At 35.9% G+C, this 19,279-nt stretch overlaps 1 protein-coding gene across 2 annotated transcripts in view; it reads right to left on the reverse strand.

Annotated features, from left to right (window-relative positions):
- Positions 1 to 19,279, reverse strand: part of LOC145673412 (uncharacterized) — a 94,389-nt gene that overhangs the window by 7,663 nt on the left and 67,447 nt on the right. Inside the window, exon 3 of one of the 2 annotated variants that reach the window (XM_081743097.1) lies at positions 14,161 to 19,122. The exons of the other annotated variant lie outside the window; for it this stretch is intronic. Within the exon in view, the coding sequence (XP_081599223.1) occupies positions 18,357 to 19,122 (766 nt within the window). The 3' untranslated portion in view covers positions 14,161 to 18,356. Of the gene's footprint in view, positions 1 to 14,160; positions 19,123 to 19,279 lie in introns of those variants that run through there. 2 annotated transcript variants of the gene reach the window in all.

Genomic DNA, 19,279 nt, shown 5'->3' on the forward strand with positions numbered 1-19,279 from the left:
CGTTTCAAGTTTCTATTGCTCGTTTGGAGTTACCTAATTACCTTTATTTTACTGGTTATAGTGAGCCAGCTGTAATGTACCATTAGTCAAGGTAATGAAATTTTTGTTTGGAGGAACCGTACTTTTCGAACGTACCGTGTGCTGTAAATTTTTCAACATACGATTTTCGGACTATGTATTAAATATGTTTGTTCTGCAGTTAAACAAAAATTTAATGTGGAAGCTTCGGAAAGTATTCTAGAAAAAAATATATTTTGGGGAATAATTTCTTTACTTATATATTATTTCATTAAAAACTCGTATATTGCTATTTTTCATTTGCTTTGTAATTTCCGCAGTTAAAATTCTTTGCTCTGATTGGAACTATATTTTCCGCCTTAGTATTAAGGCGCGCCTTCACGTTATTCGGCTTGACGTTGGGCTACATCAATCCTGCTCCTGGTAAATTGAGATTTTGACAGGAAAACTAACCAGAAATCACGTGATACTCTACAAATGGGACCGCGCCAAGGTTGGACGACGACAAGCCTGGATACTTTTTGTGTCCAAGCTTGTCGTTGGCCAACTTTGTCGTCATCGACTGAAAATGAGATTTGCCAAGCATCTCGGGGTCGATCCCGACAAGCCTGAACACCTTCAGGAATATGTCCAGGCTTGTCGTTGGTCAACCTTGTCGTCAGCGACCCAAAATGAGATGTGTCCAGGCTTGTCGGGATCGACCACGACAAGCTTGGACACCCCAGGAATGTGTCCAGGCTTGTCGTCAACGACCCAATTTGAAATGTCTGTTCCAATAAACTACCAGTTAAGGCGTTTTCAGTTCATACATACATGCCCTTCAATATAGAGTTGCATGGCTCGCATCTATATCACGGTGGTATAAAAATAACACTGCAGTATAATCAGAGAGAACAATTGCCCTTGTACATTGATAACACTAACTGACCTTGTACACCCGTAGAAGTGAATAAACAGTTGTATTTGTCAGATCATTTAATTTAGAAAACGAACATCTGGTTGCTTAGTGGATTAATACCAAGGTTCTTCGAGATCTTTCGTATTCACCCACCAAATGACCACAAATGATGGTTAGTTGTCCAATATTGAAGGATATGACGAACACAACTATATAACCATTTATTTATTAAGTTTCCAGGCTTGTTGTTGGCCAACCTTGTCGCCAGCGATCCAAAATCGATCCCGATAAGCCTGGACACCTCAGGAATGTGTCCAGGCTTGTCGTCAGCGACCCAAAATGAGATGTGTCCAGGCTTGTCGGGATCGACCACGACAAGCTTGGACACCTCAGGAATTCGTTCGAGTCTGGCGCAAGAGGATACATTGAGAAGTGTCCAAGCTTGTCGTTGTCCAACCTTGTCGGAAGCGACCAAAATTAAGTGTCCAGGCTTGTCGTCGTCCAACCTTGTCTGCGTCCCGTACAAATTAATTAAATAAACACTTCAGAAGTAAAAGTGAGCCCTGAACAGTTAAATTCTCCAGTGGAAACAGAGTGAAAACCGTAAAATATAGAATGCTGCTCAAAAGACGCCATGTTTACATTAACAAGTAGCTGTGGACAGGTTCATACAGTGAAGTGAGTTAATTTTCCGATATTGTGATTTCATCAGTGTACGTGTGAAATTAGTGCCTTTCATTAAAACTCTTTCTTCCCCTAAAAATTGAGAATCGGGTTGCGGTAGTCTGTCCAGATATAGGTAGTTGTGTGTAGTATATGTGATATTTTTATTAACATGGCTGTATTTGTAGGCCTCCTTGTAATTAAGTTAAATTTTATTATGTCAGTGTAAGTTAGCACGAGACTCTCATTTATTCCTAAATTGATCACAACTTCCAACGCATCATGGGTTAAAAAAGTCAAAAAGGTTCTTTTCCCTTCAGGAAAGGGACCTTTCTTCGTTAATAGTTTCGATATGTCCCTCCAAGGGCATTGAGATAATCTTGTAATTGGAAAAATGAATTAGTTTGATGGAAGGGCCATTCGGCTCTGATTGTTGCCATCCTTTCCAGTTCCTGAGCAGGTTGAGTGATTTGTTCAGATTAATATTGAGGTGGGGTAATATTAGTGATTTGTTAAGATTATACCTAGTAATTATGTATTGTTATATGTGTTAGCATATATATGTGTACTTTAGTATGTAATATAGCACGAGTGATGTGTGTGAAAGTATGCTTTACTTATTTAAAGACAGTGTATTGTTGCTCATTATTCATCTCTTTTGGTCGATCGTAATAAGTGCAATGATTCATAAGGAAAATTTATAGTAATTCCGTACAGTTATTCCATAATATACTACTTTTAGTTAACCGATAATAGAGTATAAAGCGTGTTTAGTAGTGCAAAGTTTTTCATACTACCAACTCCATCTCGTGCCGGGCTAAGAACCTCTCGCCGCTAGTGTTTTGTTTCTTCAAAACTTAAGAATCTAGTCATGTCGGAAATTACCTTTTTTTTTTGTAATTATTGATGCATAAATATTAGTTCGGACCCATATGAATAGATACGTAGAAAAATTACATTATAAATTAGCTTTTGTACTGAAAGAATCTAGTATTAGTTCATACAAATTCTCGCGTATTGATCAATGTACTATAGTTCACGTAGTGGCTTGTTGATTTTTATATGTAATGACACTGTTTTGTACATCTAGGACAGAATGATGGAACAGGATGCCTATAAAGGAGTATGTTATAAATGACAATAAATATACATGAATTAAAATAGTGATAACTTATATATTGTAGTAAGCATGAATAAACAATAGGAGAGCCATGCATATATGTGCCCAGTTGTTATTTTTGCCACAAAGTATTGATTATATATATATATATATATAATAAATGTTTCGTGCACTGAATTAGAATTTTATTGTTACGTGAGAATTTTGTGTGAGGATACTGTGTCGTGTGAAAATGACGGCTTGTATTTTCACTTCGTGGCCCGACATTTAATAGTAACCATACATACTAACTGCTCATCTGGTGTGGCGATGCGAACAGTGGCTTATGTAGCAAATGATTCCGGATAGTTTCCAAGTAACCACAGAACAGAATAGCGGTTTGCAGAATTGGTAAAGTTTAAATATATGCCTTCGGCTTACATTTGCGATACTAGTCTCCAACTTTGATTTTTTTCCCACGTCATTTGACTAAGCCACATTCATTACTGTTCGCAGCGGTAAGGAAGTGGATAGGACTGAATAATATAGTAAATTTATTACAGTAGAATCTCTTATTTCCGAACCAAGCTGTCGATCCTCCCCCCTAAATATTTACATTTTCATTAGTTTCTGAACCAAGTAGTGCTTGAAATTAAATGACACTTCAAGATGTAGCGAATCTTGCGGATTGGGAGCTATTAGCAAGATTTTGGCAATCAACTCACTAGCACAAAATTTATTTTATACTTTTTTTTTTATTTTGGCAAATCCCTCTTAGATTTTGTCTAGTTATTGACTTTATTCTAGTTTCCATACTTTACTCGGAACTATTCTCAGCTCTTGAGGGATCGCATATTTTTTTATTTAGAAATTCTAAATTAGAGACCACACTGACCTTTCGGTAGGGTTGGAGTCTCCAAGGTTTAAGCCGAACATGGCGAGAAGTAGGATTTCCAAAAGGTCAGTCTTTGTAGAAGTCCAGCTCACAACGCAGACTAGGTTGTGGGCTTGGAGATACATATTTAAGATAAATATTTAGTAGGGTACCTATTTCGGCATATAAAATTATATTTGGCTGTGGATTGTTATATGTGTAAATTCGACCACTTATCTTTGTAGTATTTAGTGTGTTTTTCTTTGCCGCACCGCTTTTTCTTTTCTCTTCTCTATCTATCTCGCTATTCTCTTCTTCAAGATTTTTTTATTTTTCCGATCTTCCCTCCCAAGTTTTAACTAGACAGATATCAACCACTTAATATATATCATTTGAACCTGAATTTCCGACTGAGATGTTGCGAGACACGATTCGTTGAAGTATTTCTTGATGTAGAATATCAAAGGACCGTTTTCCATCACAATTGGACACACCGCGATAGTTCAGTGTATGATTCAATTTTTGCTTTCGTTTCTGTTATCGCTATACATTTGAAATTCTCTGTGGTACTATTCGTATTTTGTACTTTTGTTTGCATTGATTAACATAGAGATATATGTTGTTTAAATTTTGGGCTCATAAGTATTATTGTCATTGTTAGAGTCGTTTATATATATATATATATATATATATATATATAATTTCAGTGTTTACGTGCGTGCCTTGTACATTAAATGACTACTTTTTTAAAAATTATTTGAGAATATAAAGTTTCATTATTATGCTCGGTTAATCAGTTGTATAGTCGAATTTTCCTTATGTGAAGTGTTGCAACCTTAGAATTTTATTAATCGAGGTCATTGATTTGAAAGATTAAATGATAATTGAGTATATGTATGTTGAGATGTAAATACGTGTTGAATATAAATGTGATATCTAAGTAAAATGTATAATGTTGAATTACATATGTGTTAAGGGGCTTGATATCTTGCCCTGAACGGTTGTTGGTTGCCATAGTTTTTCTTTCCTTTGAATTTCTCTTTTCGCTTACAAAGACGCCACAGTTCCTTGGAACTCAACTTTTTTACCAAAATATTCTATCATGTATTTATTAAATCATGTCAAAATCTATCACTAACACTTGATTAGTTACGGAAAAAAGAAAACTTATACTAAGTAAAGCACATTCTGGCGAAGCCCTTGAATTTACAGAAAAAATATTTTGTAAAATGGTATTCGCTTATTTTTGTTTTAAGACAATATATATATACGATTGAAACATATTGAAATTTCTTAAGATTTTTTTTCTTTTACTCAATTCACAGAAAAAAATAATCCTATAAAAATGTGTTTATCTTAACTGTAAGCCAATATTTGCATGATTCAAACATTGTTAAAATTCTAAAAGCATGGCTTCCTTCCCAAGACCACCTTGAAAGTGTTCCAACCATGCAATTTAGATCCGTTTTGTAACATTGAAATTATTACAAATTTTTCAGATATAGAAATGGATAATGGTGTATTACGTAGCTATTAAGATATTCAAGATACTCTATACTTTCCCTAGCTATACATTGATTAATTAGAATATCTTTTATTGTGGACAAGAATTTGTTAATTGTAATGGAGCTATAGAAAATTTCTAACTATTGAAACTTATATAATTATCAATTTAGGTCTGAAAGCCCGTAAAAATAATACATTGCTTGAATTATCATTGATGAAACATTTACAGTCAGGAAACGTGGTAAATGATCCATAACTAATATAATGATTCCATTACATAATGACAAAAAATAAATGACGCTAACATAACAAATGATGTTAAATGAACATGTTTCGAAACATTTCCAAAATACTGCATGTTGTGTAAACAGCATTTTAATATTATTTCTAACTATTACAGGTTGCATTCAATGTTACATAAAAAAAAATAATGACATTAGTCTACACATATTTGTGAGGTCTCACTGGGTTTGGTCTTTATGTAATGATACATGTTTAAGATTTATGATCGCAATACGGCCTATCAAAGTTAGCACTCATCTTCTGAATACTCTGAAATGAAATGAAATCTTTAAGCTTTACGTCCCACGATTATGTCGGCTAGACTAAACGAGACGGTGATGATGAGAAATGAAGATGGTGGAATGAAGAAAATGGAAGGAAGCGGGAGAACCCAGAGAAAACCAACACACACAGTGTCTGTCCACCACAAAATTTACTTGGAGCGAGCTGGAATCGAACCAGGGACCCCATGCACCAAGGGTGAACACCCTACTTCTGAGCCACTGCCCCCTTGAATAATCTGAAATATCTCATAAGCTGCCTACTGGCAGGAGATTAATATTATTTTCTTTTCCATCATCATCAACTAAAGTATGAGTACTGCCATCCGTAACCAAGGTATTCAATATATTTTTAGGTAAAACGGGACCCTCTGACCACATCGGTTCTAAAAACTTTTCAAAAATTTGCCAACCATGTAGAATTGGGCTTGGAATCTCTGGATTTGGTATACGTGATTGCTAGCATGTACCACATCTATAATTTATACGATTGATATGTGGAAGTAGCGAATGTTTGCATTGTGGCAACTGAAAGAGGTCTACTTTGGAAGAACCTTTTATCAGTTTATTTTCTCCAACCATTATCTTCAACATAAACATGCAAACTTTATTAACGTCTTTCAAGCAAAAGTGTCCATACGTCAAGAAGTAAATTCATTTAATTTTACTGTTAATGCTTCAGAAACATTCCATTCGTTTCCTAAAGCAGCAAAAGTGTCCTGAAATTTTTTCTTCTCCATTTTCTTCAAAGGTATATCTTTATCTTTCCCCTTGAAAGCGCTGTTGCAATTGCAATCCACCCCCCCCCCCCAAAAAAAAGGATCACAAAAAGCTTCGCAAAATTTCCTTGCAATATCAGAAATATTTACAAGTCGTCTGTTTCGTCCATTTCCTCTATGCAAATAAACTAGCAAGGGATCTAAAATATGTCACTATCAGGTTCCGAACAACTGCATTCTTAATTATTTTATTTCCAGTAAACGAGGAACAATATTACTGTAGTATCTTTTTCTTCTTGAGTAGAATGACGAGACTCAATCTCTCTCTCCTCAACTGATTTTCAATCAGATGTCAAAAGGAAAATCTTTCCTTCAAAACATAACTTTTTTTTTTTACCAACAAGTAGTGTTGCAACTGAGTCACTCTTCCACACACAATGCATTAGGTCCACCAATCACTCCTTATTTTCATCGTTTTGCAGAAAAGCGTGGAAATCTAAAAGTTTTCTGAGTTCTGTTAGTTTAGGTCCTTGAAGTAATAGTTTCTCATTACATCCCCGAGGCAAACGTCTTGAGATTTTATAGAAATCTCCACGTCAGTATCAATTGAAAATATTACATGTGCTTTACGACTGTGGGAGTCCAGTACTTTGAGAAAAATTTCCTCAAAAGTTGGTGGTAGACCCTTCATTGCATGAAAATGGGCATTGCGATCTTCTATGAAAAGGGTTTCTTCTGTAAGAGGAGGATATGCAGTATCTAGAAAATCTCTAGTAAGGAATTGCACTATTTTGCTCTTGTTTGTTTTCGCTACTAATCCATTAGGTGTGCCCTGACTGTGAGGAACAGATATTATACAAGATATCATGAGCTCATCAATGTTCACAAGTTGTTCTTCAAGCTGAGATTTAATAGTATTTTGAAAGCACCATCACTCTGTTCGTGGTATTTTATAAGTATCGCATCGAATGCTTTCTACTTGGACATTTTACTTTTGTGGGCCATGGATTTCGATTAAATTGTGGCAGTCTGTCCAAGTATTTTTTTTTTTTTTTTTTGGGAGGGGTTACCTAACTTTCTTAAACTTGAAGCCTCTCCTGTAGAAATTTCTTTTTCTCTCTCGTTTCTCTGCTCTTTGAGCAGCAGAACATCGCATGCCATATCTGAAGGAAGAGGAGCACAATATCAAATTATGTACAAATTATTTTTATCAGCAAATGCAAACGGATTAACAAAACCCTGTAGTGTATCCATTACACGCTGAACTGGAACTTCGTTTCGACAAATTTCCGTTCACGAAAGTTTAGGATGTTTGCCGTTTTGGAGAGTGTCTTCACCGAGAATCATTCCAGTCATTTCATAATACTTGCTTCCTTGAGAAGTTTAACGGATCCAACATTGGTGAAAACCACAGTTAACCATGACACCACTGAGTCCAGCTCTACGAGAACTAAGACGAGATTCAGCAAATCTCATGAATGTTTTCTCCAGAGTTCTATCAACAGAACACCGGTTACCTCGAATGAATGAGAGAGCGACTGAAGTGCCCCTTTATTCAACATCTGAGTAGCTGCTGGATGAGTGGTTTCGATATTTGCAAGGAACACATCAAACTAATTTAAACTACTCACCGAGCAAAACAATACGAGTGGTTTAATCCGGTTTTAAGTCTACTAAAACAAAGCTTGTACAATGGAAAATATTTCATCAAAAAAGTAAGGTAACGGGCATAATTGTGGCCACTAAGGCTGAAGAATTGATTCGCCATATTTCCCATACATTTATGAAAAAGCATGCATTTGTTTGTCTTGACTTCGTACAACAGCATGAACACAAGCTGAGCATGGTCCAAAAAGCTTAATCAGAACTTGACAGTTTTGCCTATTTCGCCATTTCTAAGTTTCTCTGAAAGAGAATCTAATCTTTCATCTGACGTTGGGTAATAGCGACTTGGAGAGCTGTGTCAACATTGTTGGCAGTGCAAGTTTTTACTAGAGTTTCATGTAAACGACTCTTTAAGATCTCATTAGTTTTTCGCCATATTATGACAACTATGCGTCAAGAAATAGACGTTGCAATGCTTCACTTACTATCCTCAAGCACCACAAATTTGTTGTAGTTTTTCCCATTAAGGACGCCATTTAAGTAACCGGCAGACATTTGGTTGGCTTCCAATATTATTTCGGAGTAACCTGATCCTTCCACCTTGCGGTCAATCATATTTAAGAAGTTCATTATCATATGAAAAGCTCCAATAAGCACTAAATGATATGCATATTCTTCTGGATTACTCCAATTAACTGCAAGTGCTTTCATACATACCCCTAGATCAAATGTGATAGTGTTTACCTGACCCACCTCTGCTGTAGCCTCTTCACGCCGTTTAAAAAGTTCTATCACAACATTGTACTCCGTGATAGGCTCTGCGATTGACGGAAAATTATCAATAGTTTGTTAGGCGAGTTTCTGTCTATCCGGTTGCTGATATTTATCCTTTAAAACTAGATACTTTGCTATTTTGTGCTGCGAGTACATATTATTGAAGTGCCGATATTATATGAAATAACATTATTTTAAATTTGCACTTATAACTATGATCAAGTACTAAGAAAAGTTATTTTGAGAAGGAAACCATTCTTTTAGAAATTTAAATATGTTTCAATCTTATATGTATTGTCTTAAAATGAGATAAAGGGACTGGTCTTTATATTTTTTCTGTAAATTCAGGGTTTCACCAGGATTTGCTTTACTCCATATATTTTTTTTTATCCGTAACTAATCAAGTGTTACTCAGAGATTTCCGTATGTCGTCGGATACATGATAGAATATTTTGGTAATAAACTTCACTTAAAAGTAACTGTGGTTTCTCTGTAAGCGAAGAGAAATTCAAAGGAAAAATGTATATTTCTGATGTTTCTTCTTTTTTCTTCTAAACCTAAGAAATATGGGGACAATAATACACTACGCTCTTAATTGCTTGTTATATACCAAACAAAACAAGGTATGTTTTATAATTCTATTGTTGTTAATTTTTGTTCTGTAAATCTTTGAAGAAAACAGTTATTTCATACGTAAGGAATGTTGCGACTGGCGGCCATCTTCAATTTTCATTCTTCAGAGCACTTTTTTCTTTTTTTGCGTGTTAACATCTTAAATCTGATTCACGAAAGTATGAAGCTTCTGAAAAGATTACTTTCATTTAGTACTAGATACCTAGATACCCTACTATCGATATTAGTTGAGAAATAATTGTTAATTGAGAAACAAAAACTACTCTGCTTCGCATTTTATACCCATTGCTTTCTATTAAAATAATTGGTGAAGTTTGTGTTTATTATATGGAGCGTTCAGAGTAGAATGCAATCAAGCGATAAAGTTGTGAGCAAAATAGACATAAAATTTGTACTGTAAGCTTAATTACACGGAAATTTTAAGTTTGTTAGTAGGGTTAATTATAGGCAGAAGTTATGCATTTTCTCATTTACTTTGATCTACTGTACCTTGATTTGGGACTTTCAAGTTTCAACCTTTTTTTTTTTTTTTTTTTACTGAAAAGTATCTAATTCAACAGGGAAATAATTATATATAATACTTAAATTGAAATTCACCGTAATATGGCCCACCATTTTATATCGTAAAAGTCAGATTCACCGGTATTGTAATGGAACGGTGTTCGAGCCATTGCCCATAGAAATTCAAACTCCGATTAATGATCATTTCATAGCTTTGTTTTATTACAAGTGTAAACTCGTAAACTCTTTAAAGTTTGGGAGACCTGGGATCGATTCCCAGCGGGAGTTCATGTAGTTCAGATTCCATGTTTCATATAGCTTCGCTGCTGAAGGGATGTTAAATTGAAATCAACTTAACTGATTAGCGGAGAGGAGGGCGAGGATCATGTATTTTTATGGCTCACAATGGGTCAGGGTGGTTCATGGTGGGTGGTAGGCCAGAGTTGTGGGTCAGAGTGAGTGATAGTTGGTCGTGAGTTGTGGGTCACGATGGGTGGTGGTCAGTGGGTAGTAGGTAAAGTTTTCATTGACCCACGTCATCTCTGGTAAAAATGTGGTTTTAGGGCAGTAGGACTCCCGCGAATTTGCAACCCTGATTGTAACGCTTTGTTAAGATTGTGCGGGAAGTAAGTATGCGTGTGTTATTTTCGTAAATAATTCAGGAATAGTCGTACGTGTAGTATCATCAGAATGCCCGAATGGACCAAGTGTGGATTTTTTTTTTTTTTTGGAAATCCATTTTCTGACTGTTCATTTGAAAATAAGTGCTTCTGAAATAAAGTAGACCAACACTGAAACTAAACATTGCGGACAAAGATGGTACCTTAGCTACAGATTTCGGCGCCTCTACACTCACCTTAAAAGCTTTTATTTCTTCTTTTTGTTTACAAATATAGAAGCAGCTTATGTTGTTATGATACACGGAATTTTTATGAAACTTCTTAGACAGATCATTACAACAATCAAAATTGATCATTATGTGTAAGAGGTGTTTCCGAGAGGCTTATCTCGGAGTTCATTTAATTAAACTTAATAAAACCATGTTTGGTTGTACTATACAAATCCACTTGGAGAAGTTATGGAACTTTACAATTATTAAGAAAGTTTCATAGTATCGATAAGAAATTAAATTTCAATTCATCATTGTAAATTTCTGTAATTTTATTCTGTACGTGGCCACATAAATAGCATTGTAACAGGAGCGTCATTTCAGATTTTGCTTGGGGGGGGCAAAACCCCTTGATATAAGTCACATTTCGCGTATTTCAATGATTTACTACTATTTTATTGATAAAATTTATAGAAATTTCAAACACAGGGGGGGGGGGCAATTGCCCCTTCTTGCCCCCCCTAAATGACACCCCGGCATTGTAACTTCGATTCTTTTACGGCAAAAAAATGAAAAACGAATATTTTGTAAATGTAACAGAAGTTCAGAAGGAGCCTTGTTTGTGAATTTCTTAATATTGATAGATGGAGGTGAAGAGTATATTTATTATGTGTATTTAAAGTCCAAAATATACTTTAGCTAGTACATGTGTTTGAAATTATAATAATTACTGAGTTCCTTAACGACTGAATATTCTGAGTTTAAAGTTACTTACTATTAATTGACATATTAAAACATACTCTCATACACATTATATGTATATATACATATATATATATACAGGGTATCTGAAAAGTCCCATGACATAGCGTAGCTGTTCTGTACAATGTATTACGCCCACTGTCAAGTGAAAATGCAACGTTGTCATTTACCTGTTAACATATTTCAACAAATTTTACTGCATTTAGAAGGTGTATGTTTGATCTATGGAACTCTCAGTTCAGATAAATCATATCATCCTCCTCCTATCAGCCTCCTATCTTGATTCATTTTTGAGACTCTTCAGATCGCTTTAAAATATATAATCACTAAAGAACAGGAGAAATAGGATTTCGTTGCCAAATTAATTGTAAACAGAAAAATATATTACTTTGCATTAATTGATTATTGGAATAATGCATAATATTAGCACTAACAAAATACAAATACTGGCAGTTACAACGTCATATATTAATATTCCGTTCTTTCTTCACATGAACAAAATACAATCTCGACCGAACACGGACCCGAGCAGTGTTTTTCTAGCAAAATATATGAAAATGAAATGATATCTTTGAGTTTTACGTCCCACGGTTATGCCGGCTAGGCTAAAGGAGACGGTGATGTTGAGTAATGAATGAAATGGTGGAAACGGTAGAACCCCAAGAAAACCCACGCACACAGTGTTTGTCCATCACAAAGTTCACTTGGCGGGGGCTGGGATCGGACCTGGGACCCCAAGCACCAGAGGTGAACGCTCTACCACTGAGCCACCGCAGCCCCTCTAGCAAAATATAATTTGAGGTACACATAATTTAATATTTACTTATGCTCAATATTTTTTTTATTAACGTAGACAAAGTCACTCCCTTTCACTAAAGAAAGTAAAGAGCGAAATATATAAACAAACATACTACGACGAATAATCTTCCATCAATGAAACTACTTGTGCGTGTATATCTTTATGAAGGGTAAAAGTGGATTTGAAAAGGTGGGGGACAGTAAGTAGCGTAATGACGTCAAACCGTTCCCTCAGTTTATTTTTAATCACTGTAATTTTTGAAAACTGGAGGGACTCTGTACATATTTTTTCAAAGTGGGGTAACGGCATTCCCCCTGATTTTTACCCCTGTCTTTATAGGAATAATCAGAATAAACGTCAGATAGTAAAGGAAAGGAATATCATAATTATTCACTTCTTTAACGCACACACTTTGAATACCGGTTTTGAATGTCGCGTATAACTTAGCAGTTTAAATATTATAAGTAAGCTTATATAAAATAATATCGCAAAGTTGTTCACAGAATATAACATCTGAGATATATAGATCTATTAATTTTAATATTTATTGACAATCTATGCAGAATAACTCAATATATCTAAAAAGAGAAAAATATACTCATAAATACTTACGTTAGCCTCGCTTTATACATCTAGAATACGGAACTGGAACATCAGTTTTGATACAAAGAGCAGCTACAAGCAAGGGATTTACAAAGGTAACCAAAAAGGTTCTGTTGGCTTTTCTGGAGGTCTGTGTTAAATTGGCTCTCATGCCGTGAGTTGAATGCAAATGGAGATAAGTTGAAGGTCAGTGTAAGTGTGAGTATATCCAATATACAACCTGGTTGTGGCAGTTCAATTACACCGTGAACATGCGTAAGGACAGAGTAAACATGGGACTTCCACAGAGCGTCATAAGGACGTATATGCTGGACGCTTCAAAACTGGAGTCAAACGCTGCTGCAGCGGGACAGAAGATACGCCTGGCCTTTGGTGAGGGTGTCGTGACTACGCGGACAGTGCGGCGGTGGTTTAACAAGTTTAAGAACAGAGACGAAACACTCGAAGAGTTATCATGTGAAGGAAGACTAACACATGTACAAAATGAAGATCTTCAGGCAGGAAATGAGGCGAACAATGGCGAGATATGTGAGGAAATTGGACTACGATAAACTGTGAGTGAAAAAAACATTCAGCATGACCTCAATCAACTTGGGAAGAACTACAATTCCTGTCGATGTGTCCCATATGATTTGACTCCAGGCTACAAGGCAATGCGAGCAGGGACCTGTGTTTGTTTACTATCTCGTCTGAGGAAGGAGCCATTTCTGGACAGAGTGTTGACATGTGATGAGAAGTGAGTCTTGTACGAAGCTCCATGGCGCCGTCATCATTGGTTAGCATCCCAAGTACCGGTCCAAAGCAGCCGAAACCAACACTGCACCAGAATAAGGTCCTCCTGTGTGATCGTGGACTGCTCGCGGCATCTTGTATCGGGAACTCCTATCAGCTACTAAGAACATTAATGAAACTGTATACTGTCAGCTGTTGAGCCGTGTTCAAGAAGGACTCAAAACTCTGGAGCCAGCAGTTCTGTATCGGTTTCGGGAACTCGTGTTATAGGACAACGCTGAACCCCACGCCAATGGGATATCCCGGGAAACGATTCTAAGCCTTGGATAAGAAAACCATTGCATCCGCCATACTCTCCGGACATTGCAGCGTGCAATTATCACATTTTCCTTTCCTTGTACAACCACCTTTGGGGACTCCAGTTCAAATGAATGGTGAAGGTGCAAAATGCAGTTACCTTCTTCGCCTCATGGCTCACTAAATTCTACCGCGATGGAATCTATGGGCTTCTCGACAATTACCAAAAGGTAATCAATACTGATGGGAATTATGGTGGAAGATGTTGATGATGCAGAATAGTGGAAGGAAAAGCGACAGAACTTTCTTGGCTAAATTTATAATTTAAATTCACAACGATACACTATATAATATACTGAGCCGTTTATCTAGGTAACACCTTGCTATCACTGCACATTCTGTTGGATCTGCAGGCCACCTCTACTGGCTATTTTCCGGTACCTACGTTCCGATTCCAGGAGAATGAGTTCCAGCTGAATCACGTGTATGGCACGCTATCCCCGTTTGCAGAATTTTCACACGCCAGTGACGGTGCGGACTGGATGATGAGATAGGTGCCACTTGAAGAGTCCGAAAACACCAAAGTAGAATGAGCTTGCATCTAGACTCTTGCAGAATTTCACTCGGGAATTGCAGAAATTTGTGTTTCCTGTTCTGTTTTTACTTTGTCTCGACGCAGCTCAACTGGCTCAAAATATCCTAATCTCGTCTAGCATAGGTAATTCTTGATATCGATTTATCTCCGTCTAGTTTATATGGTGTAATCGTAAACGTCTAAAGAATAAAGACAGTAAGTGTTATCCATTCTAACGCGTTGTTAACTATTGCTAATTTCATTTCATGTTCGCGTACTTAATTTCAAAAATAACAGAAAGCTAGATAAACAACGAAGTGAACTCACTCATAGTTACACGGTCACAGTAATCTTGTGGCTTTTATTTCATATAAAGCTATAAGTCCGAGTCTCATATAGCCCTGATTCTGTAAAAAAAAAAAACTCCAAAATCCAATTCAACTAACCAGAAGGGATAGTGAGGGTATTAAGAAAACGAAATAGGCACGCTGGACACTTCAGAAGTTCGGGGAGATATTACTTAACGGTTATCTTAAGGCAACACAAAATGATGAACTCTAGTCTAGGAAGAAGTGAGACGTTTAAATTTGATTTCCAAAATTCGTATGGCAGTTTTTCACTGCTATGCTGAATGATGTTTTTCCAAGGTTTTGTTCATTCACCTTAGCCAAATGCCAAAATTGTACAGACAATATATGTATATGTATCACACACTGAAAACCTAATGCGTGCCCTAGAATATTATATTCAATGCAGAAAAGTGCCCGATATATAGACAATAAATGCGACTGTTAGTATCACAGTTAACAATTGCTTCTAAGATTCTAAAATAGATTGAAAGATCCTTAAATATACTCTAAAAATCACTAAATCGAATAAACGATTACTTTAAAAACATTGATTTGTTATGCGTTAAAAGTCAACTTTAAAAATGGAAAGATGTAAACAAATTGAAGTATAGCAACTGATTCGTACTTAGAAACCACGTTCTAAATAACATTATTTTTTTATACTTTCTCATTATATCGCCGATTTTCCTAGGTATGAATAAAGTATTTTTCAATATGAAAAACGAGTTTTTAATATTTAATACGCCGAACAATTCACAAATATATTAAGTTTGGTATGAAAAGTCGAACTGTGAATTTTATGTCTACGAATTATTTTAAGCTGAATGCAATCTTCAAGACTAATACTCACTCAATCTTTAATGCTTAAAGATTGCCCACTCTCATTTCTGAATGTTTCTTCCCTCTTCAGCCATAATTATGTAAATAGCTTGCAGATATTACCACCATGTTTTTCTCACGCTTTATCTTTTAACTTTCATAATAGATTTTTCTTAGTTTTATCAGACGGAGTTGAATGTTATCGAACTATTCAGTGTTGAAAACTGACCATCTAGTACACACCATTGGCTTCGAGGTAGTATGTTCCTTCTCCAAAAGAAAATTAAACAAAATCATACAATACGATTTTGAGATTGCTCATTTTGCAATAATTTTTATGGTACTTAAACACTTTCATTTTTGATAAAACTTTTACTATTGTGCAATGGGCTTATTACTTGTGAACAATAAATATTAATTGAATGCTAGCGTGGTCAATTGGTAAAAAACAATATTATTCAACCGATGATTTCTTCTCGATTTCCACCATATTAGCTTATGTTTAAATACGTTCTTATTCTAAAGACAGAATAACACTGCACATTGATGGCAAGTCTATATGTACACTATCTGACTTCAGTACGGTAGCCAGAGCTTTTTATATAACGGGATTACATTCTTTTTATATATATCTGGCTCGAAAAATAGCGAGAGAACATATGAATCTTTTGCCTAGCTAATCTAAGTCCGAAACATGTATTATTATGTATCGTATTGGTCGCAAATCCAATTGGATTGGGAAGAATGTTCTGGAACAATTACAGCACTCCGAGAAAAAAATGCTTATTTGGATACTGAGCATAGTAATAAAATTTCGAAATCTCCCATTATATATATCAAAGAATAGTTTGACCGTTACAAATATGGCTTCAGAAAGGAAGCACTAAACAGTGTGAAGACAACATATCTCACAAAACTTGGATGTTATACTAAATATTATTCCAACACTCTCAACGGCTACGTTTTTTAATGAACCATATGTGTAAGTTTTGTCTAGTAGTTTGAACTTTGTGACTAAATTCTCACTCCCATCTTTGGCGATAAAACTTCTTAAATTTATTCATACAATATGTGTTGCCAAGCATGTATGATATGCAAGCATTTCAATGCTCCCCACTCGTAAGATTTTTACCTTCTGAATGTCTTATTATGCGTCTTGCTAAATACGAACTATTTCCTCTCCACACCACTGGCATATGTTCTTTGAAATACATTTTTGACATGTGTTTTCAACTTTCATTTTGCCTATACTTCTTTGTAAACTTCCAGGTGTGAAGTTTTAATGGTATCTATTGATATGTGTGTTGCCGAATTAGACCTTAAACTACATCCTTTCACTTTCGCGATCTTTATATGTATATTAATGTTTTAGCTAGAACTCAGGGAAAACTAAATCACTTTCCACACACTTCGAATGTGAGAGGATTTCACCAGTATGTAGTACTGTGTTACCAAGCGTGTTCTTTCAGTAAATACGATTCCACCATTTTGGCATTAGGCGATTTTTATCTCTATGTATCAACGTGTGTTGACAAATCTAAGGTTATTACTTGTATGAATTATGTGTCTTGCCAAATGTAATATACAATAAAACCTTTTCGAACATTCTTGGCACATCCAAGACATTCACCTGCATGTACTCGCATGTCTTGCAAAAAATGACCTGTAAAAAATTTCCTTTCCACACTCTTAACAAGAGAGATTTTTCACAAGTATGTCGTAAAATGTTATGCCAAGACTGACTTTTGACTAAATCCCTTTCCACACGTGAGGTTGACCCGTATATATAAATATGCGCTGTTGCAAACATGAGTTATCGCTGAATCCACATCCACACTCTTGGTACGTGAGAGTTTTTAAGCTCTATGTGTTGAAATGTCTTGCCAAATCTGACCTAATTCTAAATCGCTTTCCACACTCTCGGAACATATGGGGTTTTGTCACTAGTATGTATCAATATGTGTGGAGAAGTGTGAGTTTTGACTAAATCTCTTACTATACTCTTGACACGCGTCAGGTTTTACACCCGTATGTATAAAGATATGCCTTGCAAACCTTGTCACTGAATCCCTTTCCGCAGTCTTACCATGAATGAGAATACTCACCTGTTTATATTAACATGTACGTTTTCAACGTTGACCTTTCACTAAATTTTTTTCACTCCTGGCACGTGTGACTTTTTATCTGTATGTATTTACACGTATCTTGCTAAATTTGACCTACTTCTAAATCCCTTTCTGCACCACTGCTACGCGTGAAGTTCCATACTACTGTTTAAAAACATAGGCATGCAAAACTTTAAAACTGAATCCCTTTCCACAGTCTTAGCTTATATGAGGTTTCTCACCAGTATGTAACAGGTGTGTTCAAAAGTGTGAACTTTGACTAAATCCCCGTTTACACTTCTGCCACGTATGACGTTTTTCACCCGTTATGTATGAATATATGTCTTGTCAAAACTGACCTAATTAAAAATCGCTTTCCACACTCTTCGCACCTATGAGCTTTACACCAGTATATATTGATTTGAGTCTTAATAAGGGCGACCTTCCTGTAAATCACTTCCACATTTTTAGCACGCGTCACGTTTCACATGCGTATGAGTAAACATGTGCCTCTCCAAACTAGAAATAAGGCTGAATCCCTTTCCACACTCTTGACATGTATGAGGTTTTCCATTAGTATGTATTAACATGTGCGTTGCTAAATATGACCTATGTCTAAATTTTTGACCACACTCATGGCACGTGTGATGTTTTTCTCCTGTATGTATTGACGTGTGTTGTCATATATGACCTTTCTCTAAATCTTTTACCACACTCATGGCACGTGTGACGTTTTTCTCCTGTATGTGTTGACATGTGTCTTGCCAAATTTGACCTACAATTAAAACCCTGACCACAATCTTTGCATATGTAAGGATTTTCACCAGTATGTATTAACATGTGTGTCAGCAAGTATGACCTTAGACTAAATCGCTTTCCACACGCTACGCAGCTATGAGACTTTTTACCAGTATGTATTGACATGTGTCTTGTCAGAGTTGACCTAATTCTAAATTGCCTTCCGCACTCTTCGCAGCTATGTCGCTTATCACCAGTATGTATTGACATGTGTCTCATCAAGTATGACCTTTGACTAAATCCCTTACCACACTCTTGGCACACGAAACCTTTTTCACCTGTATGCATTGACATGTGTCTTGTTAAATCTGACCTAACTCTAAATCGCTTTCCACACTTTTCGCAACTATGAGGCTTTTCACCAGTATGTATTAACATGTGTCTCGCCAGAGCTGACCTAATTGTAAATCGTCTTCCACACTCTTCGCAACTATGAGACTTTTCACCAGTATGGATTGACATGTGTGTTAGTAAGTCTGACCTTCGACTAAATCCTCTTCCACACTCCTGGCACGTGTGACATTTTTCACTGTTATGTGTTATCATGTGGTTTGCCAAATATGATTTTTCAATAAATCCTTTTCCCTGCTCTTGCCTCATTCTGAATATTAAAAAGATAAAAGTGAAATGTTGTATATTATCTCTTAAAAGTAAGAAAGTTGACCTGTGTGGAAAATATTTTACAATATTCTAGATGAATTCCTTGGACTGGCATTTTTTTTTTTATCGCTTTATTTTCATTGAAAAGAGGATCGTAA

The sequence above is a fragment of the Thermobia domestica genome, chromosome 16 (assembly GCF_964235325.1).
Source record: "Thermobia domestica chromosome 16, izTheDome1.hap1.1, whole genome shotgun sequence".
Taxonomy (NCBI): Eukaryota; Metazoa; Arthropoda; class Insecta; order Zygentoma; family Lepismatidae; genus Thermobia; species Thermobia domestica.